General features: G+C 44.5%; 1 protein-coding gene across 2 annotated transcripts in view; it reads left to right on the top strand.

Annotated features, from left to right (window-relative positions):
- The first annotated feature begins 6,732 nt into the window (after positions 1–6,732).
- The window catches only part of UBAC1 (UBA domain containing 1), a 105,128-nt gene continuing 89,983 nt past the window's right edge, over positions 6,733–21,877 (top strand). The window contains exons 1-10 of one of the 2 annotated variants that reach the window (XM_053473674.1): positions 6,733–7,024; positions 9,589–9,709; positions 9,954–10,027; positions 10,168–10,275; positions 10,686–10,788; positions 10,891–10,999; positions 11,135–11,360; positions 11,626–11,712; positions 12,103–12,241; positions 14,196–14,347. In XM_053473674.1, coding sequence (XP_053329649.1) covers positions 6,887–7,024; positions 9,589–9,709; positions 9,954–10,027; positions 10,168–10,275; positions 10,686–10,788; positions 10,891–10,999; positions 11,135–11,360; positions 11,626–11,712; positions 12,103–12,241; positions 14,196–14,311 — 1,221 coding nt within the window. In that variant the 5' untranslated portion in view covers positions 6,733–6,886 and the 3' untranslated portion in view covers positions 14,312–14,347. Of the gene's footprint in view, positions 7,025–9,588; positions 9,710–9,953; positions 10,028–10,167; positions 10,276–10,685; positions 10,789–10,890; positions 11,000–11,134; positions 11,361–11,625; positions 11,713–12,102; positions 12,242–14,195; positions 14,887–21,877 lie in introns of those variants that run through there. The other variant, XM_053473673.1, reaches the window with a different exon arrangement.

The following is a 21,877-nucleotide window of genomic DNA, read 5'->3' as shown; positions in this document are numbered from 1 at the left end:
AAACAAATCAAAATGAATGACAAAGTGTGGAATATTCGTTATGTCTTCGTGCAAACGGTTTGTTGTTTCAAAAGGAAAGGTCAGGAAAATAAAAGAATTCTCCAAAATAATGCATTTAACACATTTTTCACTCAGTGCTATGAGGTCTTCTTCAGCCCCATATATCATGGAGGTCAGGGTTTATCACCCCCTAGTGGACATTCTGATAACTGCATGATTCTGGTGGTGAATGAGTTACATGAATCGTTTCCTGCGCGTATACAATACTTGGCTACGTTGTATGTTGCTGCCACATAAATATATATATAGTTAAGCTGCAAATAGCGGCTCCTCGCGCTGAAACAATGTGGCCATTTGGCATCCCGCTACCGACCAATTCAGTGTAAGATCTAAATTAAAATCCTTTGTGCTGTGTAGTTAATATTTGATGTCCTTGTTTCTCGATAGTTATTTCGTGGCGTTTTGCCCAAACTGAGTCAAACTTCACAACCATCTGCGGAGGTTCAAAAATAGCACAACAGAGCGAGTCCATTTCCCCTTCGACTAACCTTGTGGCCCGTATGATCTGGGGATGTGAGGAACTGAAATTGGGTGGGACGGGATGGTGGTACGATCTCGGAGATGGTCGGCCTTGGGGTTTTCATTATATTTGGAGTGGATATTCCTGTATGCTTTTTATTTTATGAGGGATGTGTGTTGAGTTTTGTCTATTCCTGAGAAATTGAGATAGATCATCTTCAGCCAGATAGGCAGCTAAAACGTTTCTACCAGGATGTCTCTAGTGGCTGGGGGCAAAATTTTGTGCCTACTGGATGTTTTACCCCCTTCCCAGTAAAAAAAGAAAGTGGTTTGTGTTCTCTTGGTGGTCTAGTTGGAGAACACACAGAGATACCAGAAGCATACAATGACACCTTCATGCAATACTCCTGAGGATCCACTAGAGGGCAGACTAGAAGAGCGAGAAGCCTCTGGAGACAATGACCTTTCTGCCCACTTGAGAATAATGAAAAGCTAGAAAGATAGTAAAGGGGCACTTTTTAAGCACCCCGATGTTATTTTTCTCCTTCATAGAGGGTACAGAGCAGCTAATTCTTGGCCTGGATGACTCTGCAGTCCCTTTTTTGCTATTTGTAAAAAAAAAAACCACATCAAGATTTTTTTTATGTGACCTCATCACCTGTATTAGAATTATCAAATAGCCTATGGAAGGGTTTTACAACTTGACGGTTAATCCTACCATTTGGGGCGAGAGATATTTCATAAGCTATTATTGAACTCGTCCTCCAGAACCTGATAACATAAAGTAAAACTGGGGTGTTACAAAAACGTAAACGCTAATATACTATCAAATGTACAGCAAACATCTTCAATCAGAGGGTGGTAGATTGGTTAACAGCCTCCCAGCAGAAGTGGTAGAGGGTAATACAGTGAGGGTATTAAACATGCATGGGATAGACATACGGCTCCTGAATCTAAGACGAGACCAACGACTGATTAAGGTTTGAGTCTTTACAGCAGGAGAAACGAATGACTTAATGGGGGCCGAATGGGGCCGATCCGCTTGGCAGTTTCTAAGTTTCTATGTGTGATATAACGTGTCTGAAGAAGAGACCTGAGTACTGCAGTCTCTAACGTTTTCCCGTCGCTGGCTCTGAGTACGGAAGCAGTAAATGGAGAATGCAGCGGAATAATTTTATGGGGGGCTTCTAAACCCCCCAACGTTACGAGCAGGAGGCAGACGAAATGCTTCGTAGAACAGAAATGTATCGCAGCAGCCAAAAGATGGGTTTTCTGCTGAATTTTGCGGGCAGCTGTGTCTGACAGAAAGTAGCCATCATCTCCCTGCCCCGGGGTTATTTCTGTCACTTCTGTACCGTCAGCAATATTTCAGGAAGGCAATTCGATGGCCGTCTGTCCACCCACCTTCTCCCCGCGTCTCGGCTACAATGTAACTTCGTGATTGCATTGTCAAGATCCGTAACGCAGGAAATCATTACACAGAAAGATCCGCGCGGCCCTCGACGGAGAGGAAGCCCACAGCGTTCGCCCCAAATCACCGGACCCTTCAACCCTACATGAAATTAAAGGTGAATATGGGCTTTCTATGGCTATAAATCAAAGAGACTCTTTTATTAACACCCCTCCTTGTTAGAAACATAGAACCTGCCCGCAGATCGGCCCCATTCGGCCCCCGTCTAGTCGCCCGTTTCTCCTGCTGTAAAGACTCAAACCTTAATCAGTCGTTGGTCTCGTCTTGGATTCAGGAGCCGTATGCCTATCCCATGCATGTTTAATCCCCTCACTGTATTACCCTCTACCACCTCTGCTGGGAGGCTGTTCCACTGATCTACCACCCTCTCAGTAAAGCAAAACTTCCTAACATTCCATCTCAGCCTCCGACCCTCTAGTGTTAGATTATGGCCTCTCGTTTTAACATTTGATTAAATCCTTGGTAGTGACATCATACGTGGCACCTACGTTCACTTCTACAATTAAATTTGGTTAAAATTCCTTGACCGTTGGCTTTTCCCCCTCCCTATTGGCCGAGGCTATTTTTTTTTTTGGCCAATGGCAATAGTCCTTCTAAAATAAAACCCGCCACATTAACTGCCAATCCCTTCCCTCTCTCCGCGTTCATCGCAATTTCCGAGAAACATTCGGAACATTCAATGAATGCAAATCACCGCTAAAAATTACCCGGAATTCGCTATTTTAAAGCAAATAAAATTTGTGAAATGCAAACGCAAACATTTTTTTTTTAAGAAAAATCTCTATTTTAAATATATTTTATCGTGCGATTTCTGAAATCTGTTAAGCCTATTAGGAAAGGCAGCCTGGGGGAACAGTTTCGGAAATGTAGTAACTTTTACAATACGTGAATTTAAACGGCTAATAATTGTATCTCTGATCAGCCCAAGCGGCAGACGATAAAAATTCTGGAGCGTTTCATTTACATACACGACTGCAGGTGAGAAATTTTTCATTTTCTGCATAAAACAGTTTATGTTTCCACCAAAAAAAAAAAAAAAAAAGTGATAAAATTATAAAAATAGCATTCCCCCCCCCCACACCTGACGATTTCCCTTAGGGGTTAACATGGCTTTATTTGCGGGTTTTAAAGACGATCTCTGAAATGTGAAAAAAATTAAAAGAGAAAAATATTAAAAATTAACAAAAAAAAGAGGATTTGGTGTCAATCTTCTTACCCAAGAAGCTTACACTCTAATTGTAGGGAAATAATAATAAAAAATATATATTATTGACATTTCTTAAAGAAAGTGTCAGGGGGTCTATGAGAAAATATATGAAATATAAAATAAATATCAATAATTAACTAAAATAAATTTTTAAAAATTCAGTAAAGGGTTCAGTGCAATAATGGGTTTATTTCTTACCCGAGAAGCTTACACTCTAATTGTAGGAAAATAATAATAATAAAAATATATATTATTGACATTTCTTAAAGAAAGTGTAAGGGGGTCTATAAAATAAATAACAATAACTAAAAGAAATAAATAAATAAAAACATAAGAAAATGTCAGTAATCGGTTTATTTCTTACCCTAGAAGCTTACAGTCTAATTGTAGTAAATTAATTAAAAATGTGAAGTTTCTTAAAGGAAGAGTAATGGCGGGGGTTTTATAGAAAAAGACAAAAAATAACAATAAATAACAAAAAAAAAAGAAAAATACAATAATGGGTTCAGTGCGGAGTTTCTTACCCAGGAAGCTTACAGTCTATTTGTAGTAAATGAATTAAAAAAAAACTTGAAATTATTGAAAGAAAGGTTAAGGGAGAGTGTCGTAAAAACAATATCAAAATATAAAAAAAGTTACAATAATTAACCACAAAATATTGAAATTACTGAAATTTCTTACATACAGGGTATAGGATATGAGTTTGGTGTTTTATTGCCCAGAATTATTTTTTTAAGGTAAAAAAAGGTTATTTAGCGTGTATTTAGGGAGATATTGTTCCATTTCACTCATATTGTAAACCGATTTTAATCACTTTCTGTAAAGTTTTATTATTCACACATTCATTTAAAAAAAACGCCTCCATGCCTCATTTCCAATAACGATCTCGGATCTCCTAAAATGACTTATTATTCGTAGGAAACAGATGGGAGACGGGGATTTGTTTTCTGAAGGCAGAAAATGACTTTCCAGAGTGAGAAATAAACACGACAAGTAATCCGGTTACTGAGCGCAATCTGCTAAAGTTCATCTGGCAACCTGAACTGCAGTAAATTGCAAGCCTTTGAGTCAACTCAGGTCTCTTCCTCAGGTGCGTTACCTCACACATAGAGACCTAGAACCAACTGGCAGATCGGCCCCCATCCGGCCCCCGTCTAGTCGCCCGTTTCTCCTGCTGTAAAGACTCAAACCTTAATCAGTCGTTGGTCTCGTCTTAGATTCAGGAGCCGTATGTCTATCCCATGCATGTTTAATCCCCTCGTTGTATTACCCTCTACCACGGTTCCACACTATGGTTCCAGTGTGTTGGCCACGGTAACCAAGGTCCATCAACCGGTTCCATGTTACGGTTTTACCAATTTAGGATCAGCTTTTTTACGGTGTCTCCTCAACGAGTGCCCCTAGAACCCAAGGGCATGTGCTTTGTATGGATGTATGGAGTTTTGGACTTGGTCTTCACACTGGTGGTCCAAGAGATGACTTCATAGAGTCCTGGTGGGACATGAGGAGATGCGCCACTCTTTCTTCTCCCATTCCCTGCCAGTCCGGGAGGATGAAGCTCATGGGGGGTTCTGCCATCATAATCATCTCTATCATTTACCCACTTGTTTATTTTGAGAAGAACCTTCAAAATCAAACTTCGCTTCCACCCAACAAATGAAAAAAGACACTAAAAAACACACATACCACACATTTTATTTTTCTATCTTCCTGCATGTGATTAACCATTTCTCGGTAGAACATTCATAAGGAGCGAGACGTCACGGGGACCTTTCAGCACCACGGACAGAGCCCATGTTCCACCAAATCTATTCAATAAATATGGAAAATGTTTTAATATTTACTTAATTAATTAAGAATTTTCCTTCAAAAGGTAACAAAGTAACCACCTTCCTCTTTTATAAAAGGTTGGTTGTAAAGCAAATTGTAAATCTTAGAACTTGGGGGTTCTAGGTTCAAGCGAGAAGGTAACGTTCTTCCTCGTTCGCTCCTCCCAGTATTCTCCCAGTTACAAAAGACGTTCCAACGAAAAATAGTGGTGGGAACCTCAGCTGCTGCAGAGCTCCAAGGAGAGTGTGGCTGTCAATCATCCTTTACTTTTTAAGACAGACGACGAGTCCTCAAAAGCCGGGCCATGATTGACAGCTCTGGTTCCCAGGATACCAGATGTGTGCCTTTCCCATCTCTGCCCCTCTCCGCTTTGCTTTTTCCCCCTCATGTCTGCCGCTAGCCCTCGGCCAAAGATGCCTATAAAAATAGCTGTGCCGGCGCAGTCCGCTGCGGCCCCCCCGGGAACGGCCGAGCTCTGGACTGCTGCCCTTTTGCTGCAAGGCTGGAGAACATTTTTAATATGTGACGCACGTGATTTAAGAGCCGCTGAGTCAGCATTTGGTAGAAAAAGAGCAGCGCATGCGCTCCCAGGGTGCGTTGATGGAGGAGATCTCGTCTCCTCCGCTGGCTCCGATAATGTTAAACCATCTCTTGTAGGAGACGGCAGCATCTGGAGAGTCAGTGGGAGCGAGCTGTTCCTTAGTCGTACCCCAGACCCAAATCTACGCGCCTGGCTCAGACAGGGAGTATTAATGGGTCATTATCCGCGCCGTGCGGTCGGAGGTGTCCCATATGTGGGTTTTTTTTTTTTTGGTGGGGACTTGATCCAGACTTGATCTGGAATTGCTGGAAAAACGGCTAACGAGTTAATTAGTTCCCAAAGGCAGCCGACAAGGGAAGGGGAGCGGGTTAGCCTTCTACGTCCAGTCATTAGGGGCAAACAGTCATTACAAAGGCTGTCTCAGCCAATCAGCAACAGTCAGTAACTTAACAGGGGAGAGGAATAACCACACTTACTGTTACTACCCCAGGCATTGCATGGGTATCCAGTGTCCGTGGCAAGGTGTATGGAAGCTCATGGTGCATATGGGGCAATTAGACAGATCTCCAATAAAAACCTTAACAGTATATACCCCCCCCCGCTTGCTATTAACAGGTGACGGGGGGGAATAAATATATATAAGCAAAGCGTATATTGATATTGAGGGTCTGCGGCTTGAAATTAGGTTTAATATGGCAGAGGATGACATGTTGGCGTCTGTCATCTGTCATTCCAGGGTGTCTTGCTTTGTCAACGCACTTCCATGTACAGCCACCAGGGGTCGCCACCCGACCAGGGTCCGCACGCAACGCCACCATGACACAGCGATACAGACCGTATTCACTAAGGGCCCAAAAACCTCTGAACCAAGTGTTTTAATGGCATTATATAAAAAAATATTTAAGTAATATTTCAGGCTATTAGCCAAGACTTGTTATTTCCAACATGCTGGATGGGGGAGGGGCAAAAGATCTGAACAAAAGACATCAAAATCAAATATTGTGAAAGATAATATAATAATATAATAATATATATAAAGTTAATGAAAATAATAATAATATAATTAATAGATTGGTAACAAACGTTTATGTTGAAGATTGAGAAGGCTGTGCAGTGTACTAAGCGCCCCCCCTGGTGGAGCTGGCTGGTATTGTAGCTGCTGCGGTGTCACTACATTTCCCGGCATGCTTCGGGGATCACTTCCGGCTAGCTGGGTGCGCAGGAGCAGGAAGGGAGTCTGCGTGCCAGGGACGGCTGTGAGTGCATCGCGTCTTGTTGCCCCCCGGGCACCGTGTCATGCCCCAGGCACCCCGGGACCATGTTCGTCCAGGAGGAGAAGATCTTCGCCGGGAAGGTGCTCCGGCTCCATGTCTGCTCTATGGAAGGGGCCGAGTGGCTGGAGGAGGTCACTGAAGACACCACCGTGGAGAAGCTGAAGGAGAAGTGTCTGAAGCATGTGAGCTGGGGGCCAGGGGCCACAGGGTGGCGTGGGCCGGGGTCCAGACCACCAGAAGGTTCTGGGGGGAGAGGGCCATACCACCACAAGGTTCTGGGGGGAGATGGCTAAGCCACCATAAGGTTCTGGGGGGAGAGGGCCAAACCACCACCAAGGGGCTGGAGAAAGGTCCAGACCACCAGAAGGGTCTAGGAGGAGAGGGAGAGACTCTTCAAGGGACTGAAGAAGAGGACCATACCACTGCAAGAGGCTGGGGGGAGAGGGTTACACCACCCTTAAGGGCTAGGGGAGAGATTGTCAGGCCACCACCAGGAGCAGGAGGGTAGGGTCAGGCCACCACTAAGGTGTTTGACGAAATGGGAGGGAGCCCTTAATCTTCCAACAAAAAAGGAGGCGAGTCCAAGGTTTTTTGCTGAAAGGAAGGAGACCCCAAGGGGAAACTCCTAGGTTTTTCAAAATAACAAGGAAAAGACACAAAGCTTCCGAAAAAAGGTAGTAACGTCCTAGACCTTCCGAGAGAAGGTGGATAGTTCTAAGACGATTTGAAGACGAGGGAGAGTGCTAGAGTGTTCAAAGGAACTGAGAGAGAACTAGACCTTTCAAAAGAAACAGAGGAGAGACGTCAGTTGAACTTGATTTTTTCTAATGACTAAGAGACATCAGACCAGACTCCCAGGAGTGATGGGAGTGATAAAGGGCCGTTGGAACACGGGAGTGATGGGAGTGATAAAGGGCCATTGGAACACAGGAGTGATGAGAGTGGTAAAGGGCCATTGGAACACAGGAGTGATGGGAGTGATAAAGGGCCATTGGAACCCAGGAGTGATGGGAGTGATAAAGGGCCATTGGAACACAGGAGTGATGGGAGTGATAAAGGGCCATTGGAGCACAGGAGTGATGGGAGTGATAAAGGGCCTCTGTACGCTCGTTATTTTAATGGACAAAATCGGCTTCTCTTTCAAATGCAAGGAAATGTCAGTGACCCCACACACTGCTGAACGGTAGTGAATATATTTAAATTAACATATTATCCATTACTTGCAGCGGTGGCGCGATTCTTCAATGATGATTTCAGCTCTGGGCAATCGTTATTGCAGTTTGGCCACATCGGCTACTTTTAGTTTGAGCCACGGTTCTGCGCATGACCCGAGGTCTCGGCATGAAACGCTGTTACTAATGTCAGATGATATTGTTATCATGTTACGTTGTAGCGGATCGGTGTCCGGAGAGTTCCGCTGAGGAACGCGTCGATGAACTTGGGTTACCTTTGCAATACGGTTTAGAGGAGCTTCCCCGGATGAGACGCTGGTTGTCACCATCGTCCTTTAGATGTTTTTGTCTTGAGTCCCCTCCCCAGCCCCGACGGTCAGGTGATTGTCGAAGAATTACCCTCCTGGGCATTGCGTTCTTCTCTTTACCCCGTATGTGTCACCTGATCTTTCTAAGCAGAGCATTATTAATAGCCCAGAAGGCTGCTCTACTCCCCTTTCTCCAAACTATTTATAGAGGGGATTTGACCCATCCAGAATATACTCTGAGTATCGATTCCGTTCCTCCTGGGAGCGAGGGAGCCCGCCATGCATAGCACTTGTCTGTCATGGCTGTACCTCCAGCCTCCGGAACACAAGACAGAAGGGGTGGATGAAGAAGCAACTCGAGGAGTTCCAGAAGCGTTGACTATTCCTTTTAAGAACACCGTACAACTCAGGAGCCGTAATTCTTACACGCACACACGCGTACACATACAGTCACGCTTACTCCGTTGAGTGGCACGATATTCTTTTAAGTGTCTAGTAGGGCTGCTGACGTTTCCTAAGATGCCGATTGCCAGATGAGGAGAGGACCCTGTTGGGTTGGGACCCTTAAAGGAGGGAAATATGAAATGAAATGAGATAGCGTAGAGTAGGTCTACTCGGTTAGTTCTATACGGAACCCGTTCGCTGTTTCAGGCTGAATACAATGTAACCCTTTCCATGATGGTGATAATAATGTAACCTCTTGTCTAGGTTTGTCTCCTAAGATCAGAAGTGTAACTTTTTGTCCAGGTCTTCTTCCCCCAAATTGTGTCGTTTTCCGAGAGAAAAGAATTTGGGGAACGTTTCCCCGGGGCTGCCGTAGCGGTTTTGGCGCGGGCCGGGGGCTGTTAAAGTAGCGTAGTACGCGCCTGTGCTCGGCGGATGAAGCCGCTGTGGAATTAGGGACAGTGAAGGCTGATGTAACGGCTTTGGCAGGACGTCAGGAGTCTTCTCCAAGCCCTTTAAAAGCTATTTGCGAGGTTCTGCGTGCGATGACACCCGGCGGAGCCGGAAATGGCCGACCTTCCCGGAAAGCTTTTAAAGGGAAGCCTCTCCGTTTTACACCTAAACAGCCGAGCGTTCCAAACAATCGAGGAAACGGTTTTCGGACCAGAAATGGATTGTTTAAACCCCCTTTTTTTTTAGTTGACTCATATCGGGAGAGTAAGACGTAGAGAGAGAGATAAGAAGATCTCAGAGGTTTCTCCTGTAGGATTGTGTAGCGAGATGTGAGTTTTCACTCGCTGTGACTTTGTTTGCCCCCCGCAGTGTACTCACGGCAGCCTGGAAGATCCGAAGACCCTAACGCATCACAAGCTGATCCACGCCTCCTCGGAGCGGGTGCTGTCCGACACCAAAACCGTTGCCGAAGAGAACGTGCAGGACAAAGGTGGATGTGCCCGCTTCCAATAGATTGTACCCCCCCCTTCTAGCGGGCATATGTATTATATATATATAGCACTATTACATCTTCGTTGGGTCATTGTACTCGGCGCTGTGCTTTCAGTGCCGTGCGTTACCATTGTGTCTGTGTTAGGAATTTATTATATGTTTTTTTAATTTTACGTTGAGGGGGGGGGTGTTGGGGGTTTGATGATTTGGTTCAGTTTCTCATGGTTTCCTTCTCTCCGTAGATGTCCTGCTATTGGTCAAAAAGCGAGCCCCTCCACCGCCACCCAAGATGGCTGATGTGTCGGCCGAGGAAAAGGTACGGCGTCTCGGGCGTCCTAACCGTTCCTGGGGAGGTGGTTTAACGTTAAGCGCGTGCTTTGTGACCCGCCGGGGGGGCGTCAACGTCCTGTTTCCCCCCGTAACGTCTTATAAGGGTTCTGATTTGCCTTTTCGCAGAGGAAGCAGGAACAGAGCGCTCCGGACAAGGAAGCCATACTCAAGGCCACGGCGGGCTTGGCCGCTCACAACACGGATCACACAGTCGCGCAGCACAACATGCGAGATGTGAGTAGCTCAGCGTTCCCGGCAGCCTTTACAGGAGACAGAATCCTACCCCCTTCAGCCGTGATCGACGCGGTCCCCTGCAGACAATACTATCCTCCTAACAGTGGTGTCCAAATAGCCATGAATTATCGCGTGTGCCTACATAGCCGTACGCCTACCCCATGCATGTTCAAATACCCTCGCTGTATTAGCCTCTACCGCTTCTGCTGGGGGGCTGCTCTGTTTATCTACCGCCCTCTCTAATACATCTATGCGTTCGCATTCGTTTTAGTGGTGGCTTTCGCAACTTTCATTTTTCAATCCAATATCAAAGGTGACGGAGAGCGGCTTGCTGCGGTTATTTCAACCCAGGGGGGGAAAAATGTTAATATACACAAAAAAAAAAATGAATAACTTCTGTTTTCTTCCAGTTCCAAACCGAGCTGCGGAAGATCTTGGTGTCGTTAATTGAAGTTGCGCAGAAGCTGCTGGCCCTGAACCCGGATGCCGTGGAACTCTTTAAGAAAGCTAACGGTACTCGCTTTATCTGGGCTGACGGGGCAAAAAAAAGCTGACATTTTTAGTTACAAGCTTGTAAAAAAATAAAAAATTAAATAAAATGATTTATTATTTCAGCCATGTTGGACGAGGATGAAGAGGATCGAGTGGATGAAGTAGCACTGAGGCAGTTAACGGAGATGGGGTTCCCAGAAAGCCGGGCCGTCAAAGCCCTCCGATTAAATCAGTAGGTAGTTTCCGCTTTACCCGGTTTTGTGGTTAGAGGTTCAGTTCCCACAGTCTTGGCATCTGCGGGGAAGTGGGTTGGTACCATAACGGACTAAACGGCAGCTTTAGATCAAACTGTGCGTTTGTCACCCAGCATGTCGGTAACACAGGCCATGGAGTGGCTGATCGAACACGCGGATGACCCCACGGCTGACGCCCCTCTTCCATGCGAGAATTCCTCCGAGGCGGCAGGAGGCTCCGCGTCTGGTGACGCCGACGCTGCAGCCAGCCTAGGAGCCGCCGCCGAGGACCCCAAAGACGAGCTCACTGAAATATTTAAGAAAATACGAAGGAAAAGGGAATTCCGCCCGGATCCCCGTGTAAGTCACACCCCGTCCCGACTATAAACACGTTCAAATGTGCCAAAAAAATAACTTTCAATAATGTGTTAATTTTTCCGTTTGTTGCTTTTGTTGAGTCTGAGGGAAGTTATTTTCTGTTGCACACATCACTTCCTGTCCTTTGCTCACAGCAGCTCTCAGTTGAGCAGCTGTACAGGAAGTCCCCCCCCCTTTTCCTTGTGTTCCACCATGTAAAAAAAAATTAAAATGGAGGCAGATTCCAGCGTCTTGTTCTTCCCCGCAGGCTGTCGTCGCGCTCATGGAAATGGGGTTTGATGAAAAGGAGGTGATAGATGCCCTGCGTGTGAATAACAACCAGCAGGACGCAGCAGTGAGTATACGTCTCCGAGAGCATCGCCGCGGCCGGCTGGCCGAATGGACGGAGATATTTAAATAGACACAGTTTGGGGTTTACCGTCATTCTGGGGAAATACCGCGCGCTTCTTTAATGACCTCCTTGGGTTTCGGGTTCCTCTCGCCGTCGGTAGTCATTCTAGCGAGTACCGTCTAAAAGGCGCAGGTAGTCCGAGCGCGTCGGTTATGGGTATAGACAGTGAACACCCATCACTCTCTGCCAGCCATAGGCTACGCCGTACTTGTATCTTGTGGTTTATTTAATCATCCCACCCGGGTGACTTTGTGGTCGCGTTATTTGAAGGGAGGTTCCGGACTCTGGGAATCCACGTGGCGCACGCTGATCACCTGCGTTTTTGTGTTTTAGTGCGAATGGCTGCTGGGAGATAAGAAGCCGTCGCCGGAGGATTTAGACAAAGGAATTGATACCTGTAGCCCTCTGTTTCAAGCCATCCTCGACAACCCGGTAGTGCAGTTAGGTCTGACCAACCCTAAAACACTGTTAGGTGAGTAATTACGTTAAAATGAACTTTTCGGAAATATTGCCCTTTTTCTAAAGCCGGTTGTAGTTTTTGCCCCCATAATATAATATTTTCAGGCAGATGCATATAAGCCATTTGTATGAAAGGAACTATAGAATGACTCCGTCTTAATCACCCAGCTGGACACTGGCTAATGAAAGTCTATGGAGGACGGACTTGATTAGCATTGCCATAAAGCATCAGCTCGGTGTGGTGAGCTGTATACACTACTGTACACTACTGTATACAGTGCAGTGGGTTATTACTGTATACAGCGCTGGGGGTTATATTACTGTATACAGCGCTGGGGGTTATATTACTGTATACAGCGCTGGGGGTTATATTACTGTATACAGCTCTGGGGGTTATATTACTGTATACAGCGCTGGGGGTTATATTACTGTATACAGCGCTGGGGGTTATATTACTGTATACAGTGCTGGGGGGTTATATTACTGTATACAGCGCTGGGGGTTATATTACTGTATACAGCGCTGGGGGTTATATTACTGTATACAGCGCTGGGGGTTATATTACTGTATACAGCGCTGGGGGTTATATTACTGTATACAGCGCTGGGGGTTATATTACTGTATACAGCGCTGGGGGGTTATATTACTGTATACAGCGCTGGGGGGTTATATTACTGTATACAGCGCTGGGGGGTTATATTACTGTATACAGCGCTGGGGGTTATATCACTGTATACAGCGCTGGGGGGGTTATATCACTGTATACAGCGCTGGGGGGGTTATATTACTGTATACAGCGCTGGGGGTTATATTACTGTATACAGCGCTGGGGGGTTATATTACTGTATACAGCGCTGGGGGGTTATATTACTGTATACAGCGCTGGGGGGTTATATTACTGTATACAACGCTGGGGGTTATATTACTGTATACAGCGCTGGGGGTTATATTACTGTATACAGCGCTGGGGGGTATATTACTGTATACAGCGCCGGGGGGGGTTACTGTATACAGGTTACATGCACAGTACCTGCATGGCCCTTGGGGTAAATGGTGTGAATGAGTATATGTTATATGATAAGTAATCCCGTACGGTTGCATCACCAGCTGGTGACCTTTCTGCAGTTAATGATCACCGGCCCTTACTGTGCCAGACATCCGATCTGGCGCTTGGCAAGGTTTAAATAGCAGCACTTGACATGCCATGTCCTTACAGAGGCAACGGCCCTGTGTCCTGAGCTAAAAAATAAATCACCTTCTAGATACCTTTCGTTCTACGTAATTCCCACGGACATCGCTTTATTAATAAAATAAATAAATTAAATCCATTTCCGATGTTTGAGGTTTGTTTATTATTCTTCTGAAAAGTCATCTGGTAGAAGCTCCTTCTAGGGTTATTGGAATGCCTATCCACGTCAGGCTTCGGGTTTCCAGGCTTCGGATGTTAAACTACAATCTTGCCCAATACTCAGTATGGTAGATGAATAAGTGGCACTGGTGCTTTAAGGCCAGCGGTTTTACTCACAAAGTACACGGCTGCCCATCAACGATAATCCAATCATTGTACCTGCTGTATATATATATATATGAGGACGACCCATCTGGCTGCCCCGGTGACAGACTATTGCCATAAACGATAGAACAGCTCAGTCTTCATCACCCAGGCGGACTCTCTGACTAATGAAAGTCTATGGAGGAAGGGACTTCATTAGCATTGCCATAAAGCATCAGCTCAGTGTGGTGTTTGAGTCAGGAAAGCCACCCAAAATATCACATAACTGACAGCAACGGCACAATCAACACAAACTGGCAACAAATTGTTCTTTACATTCCGTTACATTATAAAAATCTATAAATATTGCTAGTTAAGAAACACTTAATAGCGTATAACACGTTTCTTATTTTAGTGCTTAAAATTTATGTATTTTGACTTAATTTTGCCTTTTTTTTTTTCTCCCCGCCACCAGCGTTTGAAGACATGCTCGAGAACCCTTTGAACAGCACCCAGTGGATGAATGACCCGGAAACCGGGCCTGTAATGCTTCAGATCTCTAGGATTTTCCAAACCCTAAACCGCACGTAGGGCCGGCTGTCCCCGGAGGGAACGTCCTTCTGCGGGGTCTCCCGGAACTTGGGGGACTTTTAGGAAGGGGAGGGGTGGGGGCACCGAGCGGGATAACCGCATCCCTTCATTCTGCTCTGGAGCGTCGGCCTGTACGTTTTTATTAACCCCCGACAGAGAAGGCGAGGTGACGACGCCGCCGCGCTAGTAAACTGTGGAATTTTCGCTTTATCGGTTCAAACAATAACACCAAATTATCGGGGTTTACGGCAAAAACAGAAATGAGAGAGTTTGCAGGCGAGTCAACGTTGGGAAAGGGTTAATCTCGGAAGAAGGCCCCCCATTCGATCTTCTTAAAACCGATTTCAGTTGGTGAGACTTCTTGAATGTCTTCAGCGCCGCTCCCCTGCAAACTCGCTCTTTAGTGAATAAACCCCACAAAATATCCCGCGCCGTCCCCCCCTCCGAGAACACGCGACATATCATCTCCTTTTTGGTGGCGCCGTACGAGGGGAAGGTGGGGCAGCGGAAATTTTATCACATCCTACACTGTTGAGGGATCCAGAAAAATAAAGAACCAGATATTTAACGTCCAATCATTTTAATCCCTAGAAAAACAAAAAAAAGGCAAAATGAAGGTTTTTAATATTTTATCCGATTCCGTGTGGGTCTTATTTTATCTTTTGAAGGAAAAAAAAAAAAAATGATCTGTTTTTAATATGGTTCCTATTTTCATGACATCGTAGAATTTGTGTTGATTAACCCATTAACTGCCCCGAGAAGCCAGCGCTCCGTGGGTGTGTTGGGGACTTCAGTTCTCTTTTTCTTGGTACAGCCTGAATAAAGTGGTATGATCCAGCCTAGGGGAGGTTTAAAAGGTTCCGAGTTCCCTCCAGATGTTTCGTAGAACACATTTTGTCCTTATTTGGTTTTAAGAAATCCTCGGTGTTTTCGGTCATTCCGCTAAAAGAATTCCATGCGCGTTTTTTTTTTTGTTAATCTCTGTATTTCTTAAATTGCCAGGTTACCTTCTCCCTGCATTAAAACAAAGCAATGTGCATTGAAATAATAAATCCCCTTTAAAAAATATTATATATAATTTTTTTATTTTATTTTTATTAATATATTCTTACTTGGCTATTATGGCCTCTTTTTGGCTTCATATTACACCGGCCCGAGACGTACCCGAGAGCTGCGTTATACGTTAAAGGTATCACTCTATGGCAAAGTCAGTTGGCAACCGGTCCTGTCCCCCCCGTTACCGTAAAGACCCCCCAAGAAAAAGAGGGGCAAAGACTTTAAAACAACTGTCTTGAAAGTCCAGTCCACGTTACGCATCAATATTAATTTAGCAAGAATTGTCATATATTTAACAAGCATTTTTATTTTATTTTTTATTTATTTTTTTTTGAAAGATAATTTTTTTTTTTTTTTTTTTTTAAGACAAAATCTAGTTGGGTTATTAGTGATGAAAACGCTATCGTTTTTATCTGCATTTCCCCCGGAAATAGTCGATCTGTTCTTACATTATATCCGATCTGTTCTGATAATGGTTACGTCCCAAACTAAAGAGGATTAAATTCCAAACAAAATAACCAAAATTAAGAAAAAAACTGTAAAATCGACGTCCTTCTTTCAGAAATGTCAGGTCTGATAGGGGTTTCGGGAATAGTATTTTCCGATGGCTTAATATTCGCATTATAATTTTCCTGGATGTGGAGTGAGAGATCCCGTTTAACCCTTTGTACTCTGGGAGGTGAACAAAATTCCTAATTAGTCAAAAAAAATTGCCCTTTTTTTTATTTAATTTTTTTTGTTCGCTACATTCCCAAAAATACATACAGGATGTGAATTGAGCTAACCGCTGATTACACGGGGTGACGTAAAGGAGGGTACATTTCCAAATCATGGATGTTTAACCCTAGAAAGGCGAGCTGGCGCATGGAAGTGTCGGCGACCGGCCACTAGGTGGCGCTCCCGGTTCGTCCCCCACTATAGCTGTCGTGTGATTGGTGGTATCCCACGCTGCTGTTTTTGAGTATAAAAACCACAATAATCTCTCCCAAAAACCATCCTACTCTTCCCCGCAAATAAAAAAAAAAAAAAAAATCCGATGTTCTCTTGGTTTAGCCAAAAGCAGGGGGGGGGGCAACTTTTGGGGTGAAATCACCTGTTTCTAAGTCCATAAAGGAATCTTATGGAATAAAAGTTTGTTCTCAGGGCAAAAAATTTCTGACGTCGCCACTTGCTTTTTTGTTTTGTTTTAACAATTCTCAGATCATTTTGGTGTAAATACGCCGGAATCAATACACTCACGGCCCCCGAAATATTAAAATGTTTAAATTGCTTGCGTACGATTATTTGGAATGGCTGCTAAATGGAGATTTTCTAGATGGCCTGGTGGCTCGGAGAAATCCGGTTGGAAGCGGCTAGCTGTATGTGAAAGTGGGTGAAATATATATATTTATTCCTTTCTGTAAATGTGGACTTTTTTTTTGAGCATTAAAAGTGTGCCGTGTAGTAAAATGTTTAAATTTGAATTTTTCTTTCATCAGAATTGTGATATATTTGGTTTTCATGTAATATTTGGGTCCCCAAAATCCTCGTTCTGGAACTTCTCCATAGACTGGGTTATACAAACTCCCCCCCCTCCCCCTTCTGATGTCACCATGATGCTCCATAGGTAAATGAACACTTAGCTCATTTGCATATGGGACAGCACAGCATAAAAATGTCAAAAATCCTGTTTATTTTGGGGATAGATTTGCCAACTCCGCGTTTTTCTTTGTAATTATTATTTTTGTATCTGTGTGGGAAGGATCGTTGTGTTTCTTCGCATAATGAAACAGCTGGGATAACATTATTACACATTTTTGTTTTGGTCCAAACCAGGCATGTCCAAAGTCCGGCCCGCGGGCCAATTGCGGCCCGCGTTCCGGACTGATGCGGCCCCCAAGTGAGCCACGGGACTTGGCGTCATCAGCCGGCGCAGGGAGAAGGAAAGCGCGAGATCTGGGCTTTCCTTCTCCCTGCGCCGGAACACACAGCCACACAGCGGTGGGCGCGGCTTCAGCTGTTGCCGCGCGGATCGCAAGGGAGCAGTATCGGAGGTATTTACCGGACATCCGGCTTAAAATCACTCAAGGGAGCCGGATGTCCGGTAAAGACCTCCGATACTGCTCCCTTGCGATCCGCGCGGCAACAGCTGTTGTGCGCCGGGGTTTGTTGTCAGATCCCGGCGCACAACACTGAAGCCGCGCCCACCGCTGTCCGTGCCCTCTGAACCCCGTGCCCTCGGAAGAAGACAGAAGAACTGAAGAAGAAGAGGAGCGAAGAGCAGGAAAAGGAGCTGTAAGGAGAAAAGAGGAAAGGTAGGAAAGCATACAGTGAGAGTGGATTGGTGTATGTGTGTGGATTGGTGTATGTGTGTGGATTGGTATATGTGTGGATATGTGTGTGTGGATTGGTGTATGTGTGTGGATTGGTAGATGTGGATTGGTATATATGTGTGGATTGGTATGTGTGTGGATTGGTGTATGTGTGTGTATTTGGTGTATGTGTGGATTGGTATGTGTGGATTGGTATGTGTGGATTGGTATGTGTGGATTGGTGTATGTGTGTGGATTGGTGTATGTGTGTGGATTAGTATATGTGTGGATTGGTGTATGTGTGTGGATTGGTGTATGTGTGTGGATTGGTATGTGTGTGGATTGGTATGTGTGTGGATTGGTATGTGTGTGGATTGGTATGTGTGTGGATTGGTATGTGTGTGGATTGGTATGTGTGTGGATTGGTATGTGTGTGGATTGGTATGTGTGTGGATTGGTGTATGTGTGTGGATTGGTGTATGTGTGTGGATTGGTGTATGTGTGTGGATTGGTATGTGTGTGGATTGGTATGTGTATGTGTGTGGATTGGTATGTGTATGTGTGTGGATTGGTGTATGTGTGTGGATTGGTGTATGTGTGTGGATTGGTGTATGTGTGTGGATTGGTGTATGTGTGTGGATTGGTGTATGTGTGTGGATTGGTGTATGTGTGTGGATTGGTAGATGTGGATTGGTATATATGTGTGGATTGGTATATATGTGTGGATTGGTATATATGTGTGGATTGGTATATATGTGTGGATTAGTATGTGTGTGGATTGGTATGTGTGTGTGGATTGGTATGTGTGGATTGGTGTATGTGTGTGGATTGGTGTATGTGTGTGGATTGGTGTATGTGTGTGGATTGGTGTATGTGTGTGGATTAGTATATGTGTGGATTGGTATGCGTGTGGATTGGTATGCGTGTGGATTGGTATGCGTGTGGATTGGTATGTGTGTGTGGATTGGTGTATGTGTGTAGATTGGTGTATGTGTGTGGATTGGTGTATGTGTGTGGATTGGTGTATGTGTGTGGATTGGTGTATGTGTGTGGATTGGTATGTGTGTGTGGATTGGTGTATGTGTGTGGATTGGTGTATGTGTGTGGATTGGTGTATGTGTGTGGATTGGTATGCGTGTGGATTGGTATGCGTGTGGATTGGTATGCGTGTGGATTGGTATGTGTGTGGATTGGTATGCGTGTGGATTGGTAAATGTGTGAGAGTGATGGGTGTTATGCTGTACCATTTCCAATGTATTTTTCATTATATAATTATGCTCTAAAGTACATCATAACTCCCATTACTCTATACTGTTCCATACAGTGGCAGAGCTGGGAGACAGAGGCCTTGCACCCCCACCGCAGGACTCCTGAAAGGTAAGTGAACTTCAAAGAGGGAGAGGGTAGATAGTTAGGAGGGGTAGATAGGGAGAAGGGAGTGAGAAGGGGTAGATAGGGCAGAAGGGGTAGATAAGGCAATCATACTCCTATCATGCCAAGTCTGCGACTGCCTCCTGGAATCTGGGTATGCCTGGGCATGATAGGAATGTGATTGCTGTTAACAATTATATATATATATATATATATATATATATATATATATTGTTATTTAATTGTTTTGTCCTATTTTGGTGTGTTACTTACTTTAAATAAAAGTGTTAGATTTTTTTTTTATGGTGTGTGTGGGGGGTCATATTCAGTTTCGGCCAGGTAGTTTTAAAGTGTGTGTGGGGGGGGTGCCACATACAGGATCCGCCCCGGGTGCCAAATACTCTAGGTACGCCCCTGCCCTCCCCTACACAATTTCTTCATCAGATGCCCTTGTTGCTGTGTGTGCCGGCGCAGGGAGAAGGAAAGCCCAAATCTTGCGATCTCGGACGTCGCTAGATTTGGGCTTTCCTTCTCCCTGCGCCGGCACACACAGCCACAAGGGCATCTGATGAAGAAATTGTAGGCAGTGGCGGAACTACCGGGGTCGCGACTGCGACCGGGCCCTGGAGTTCTGCCAGTCAGTGGGGCCCAAGGGGTGCCGAGCGGTTGCTGAAAAAGGAGAGTGAGAAAGGGATAGATGTGGTATGCCGTTTTCAATAAACTTTGCATAAAATAGTTAATTTGCATTTCATTTTAATGGTTCAGAAAATGTCAGGCAAAATGGTCGGCCCTCGCACATGTTCACTTCATCAAATCTGGCACTCTTCGAAAAAAGTTTGGACATGCCTGGTCCAAACCAAGCGTTTATCACACACTAATATTTTTGTAACTTAAAATACCCCTTTCGAAGCCAATTTTTAACTTTGGGGAGAAAAAGCTCATTTTTTGCCGCATAAACATTTAGCAAACCGATCCCCCTGTCCTCGCAGAACTTTGCTTTTGTGAAGCGGTTCATTATTAATTGTTATATAGCGCCATCAGAGGCCGCAGCGCTGTACAAAGGGTAGACAGGACAGGTATATAGCGTGCAGGAACAGGGGAGGAGGGGCCTGCGCACCGGAGCTTACAATCTAGAGGGAATTTGGCTTTAATGGCAAAGTCAATCTTGGTCGTTTTATCCAAAGTAGCTTTTTTTTTCCCCACTTTTTTTTTTAAAGGAAAATCCCCAAATCGTACTTTTAGGGATTATATTTTTTTTAGGGCTTTAAATAGAATGTGACGTCGTTTTGCTGGATTTTGGGTTAAATCATTTTTGGTCCAGAAAACCTTTTGTTTCGCGATCTGCTGACCTCCCCCGGGGAACGTGGCGACTTACCAGGTGGTACCCGCTGGGCTCTGCATGCAAATGAGCAATTCATCGGGGCTGCACTATATGCAAATTAAAACTTCTCCACTGTAGTTCATTTGCATGTGAGGGCTGTATGGCCTTGAAAAAGGGGGTGGGGCCACTATTTTTTTAATTCCGTGCGTTCTTTTTATGTATACAATTATCTGACTGCTGTGTTTAAATTCAATATATTTCAATATATCTCTTTTTTTCCCCCGCCTCCAAACTTGTTGTTTGCGTTCTGTGGGCGCGACGGCCTCTTCCAGAGCAGGAAAAACCAGACTGTGACTCAATAAGTAGATGATTTCCATCTGGGAACCTGAATATCGCAAGGGCAAGGCGCTACTAGAATTATGATGATTATTCCTCCCCATTGCCACTGATGGTTGCTGATTGGCTCGGGCAGCGTTTGTAAGGGTGGGAGGAGAAGGGAGAGAAATTATTAGGCTGGTTTTGCCAAATCACATCTTCCGAGGGGTAAAATATTAACGTAAAATATAACGTGAAATAATATATTAATAATTATAATAATAAATAATAATAATAAAAATAAAAAAGCAATAATAGAGAGCGTTCCACTTAATAGAAAATCTGTGTCTTCAGTGATGGAAATCAGGGGCTGTTGATTTAACGGCGCGTTTTATATCCGCGTTGAAGAAGCCTAGTAGGGCTTTGGCTGTTCTAGAAGACCAGGTGTGAAAAAAAATTGGAAACTGGAACATAAAAGCGAATGAATGAGGCGTTGCGATAACAGCGATTGCTTTACGTGCCAATAAAACAAAGCTCCTCTTTGCCCCATTGTAGCCCCCCCTGCGGGAGGTAAGTTATACCCGCGGGGGCGAGGGGGAGGCTATTTTTGGAGGCCAGCGGGTGCCGAGTGAGAAGATTTAACGTGGGGGTTATGTATCCAGTTTAAATCTCGTTACGTAAAAGACGACAGCGGTTTAAAGGTCAGGGACTAACCTTAAACACCCGGCGGAGAGAAAACCTCTGGACGCGGGCGGCGGGCACAAAATGTGTATTTTAGGTGCAATTTAAATTGTAATTAAATATTATTTTTATTATTACAAATATATATAAAATTATATAATTAATTTTAGAAATGTAATTATTATTTTCATTTTATTTTTACATTTTTTTAAATTATTTAATAAAAAATAAAAATCTTTCAAGAAGCAATTGACGAGTTTAGCCCGTTGTTAGAAAATGTTATATTTAAAAAAAAAAAAAAAAAAATGGCCTAAATAAATATGAAGTCACCTAAAAAGTTTGGGTAAAGCGCAGATCCCTCCGACCCCTCTCCCTAAAATAATAGGGCTATGAAAAATATCAGGGGTGGGGGGGCATTCAAGTTCCATGGAACATTCCGGACATATAGCAACCAGGCGGACTAGACCACGGCCGATGGTCGGCTCTCTTCTTCTCGCTCAACCAACAACCGAAGAAATCTTAAGTGCGTTC

The sequence above is a fragment of the Spea bombifrons genome, chromosome 8 (assembly GCF_027358695.1).
Source record: "Spea bombifrons isolate aSpeBom1 chromosome 8, aSpeBom1.2.pri, whole genome shotgun sequence".
In the NCBI taxonomy this organism is placed as follows: domain Eukaryota; kingdom Metazoa; phylum Chordata; class Amphibia; order Anura; family Pelobatidae; genus Spea; species Spea bombifrons.
This window is presented reverse-complemented; position numbering and strand designations above follow the sequence as displayed.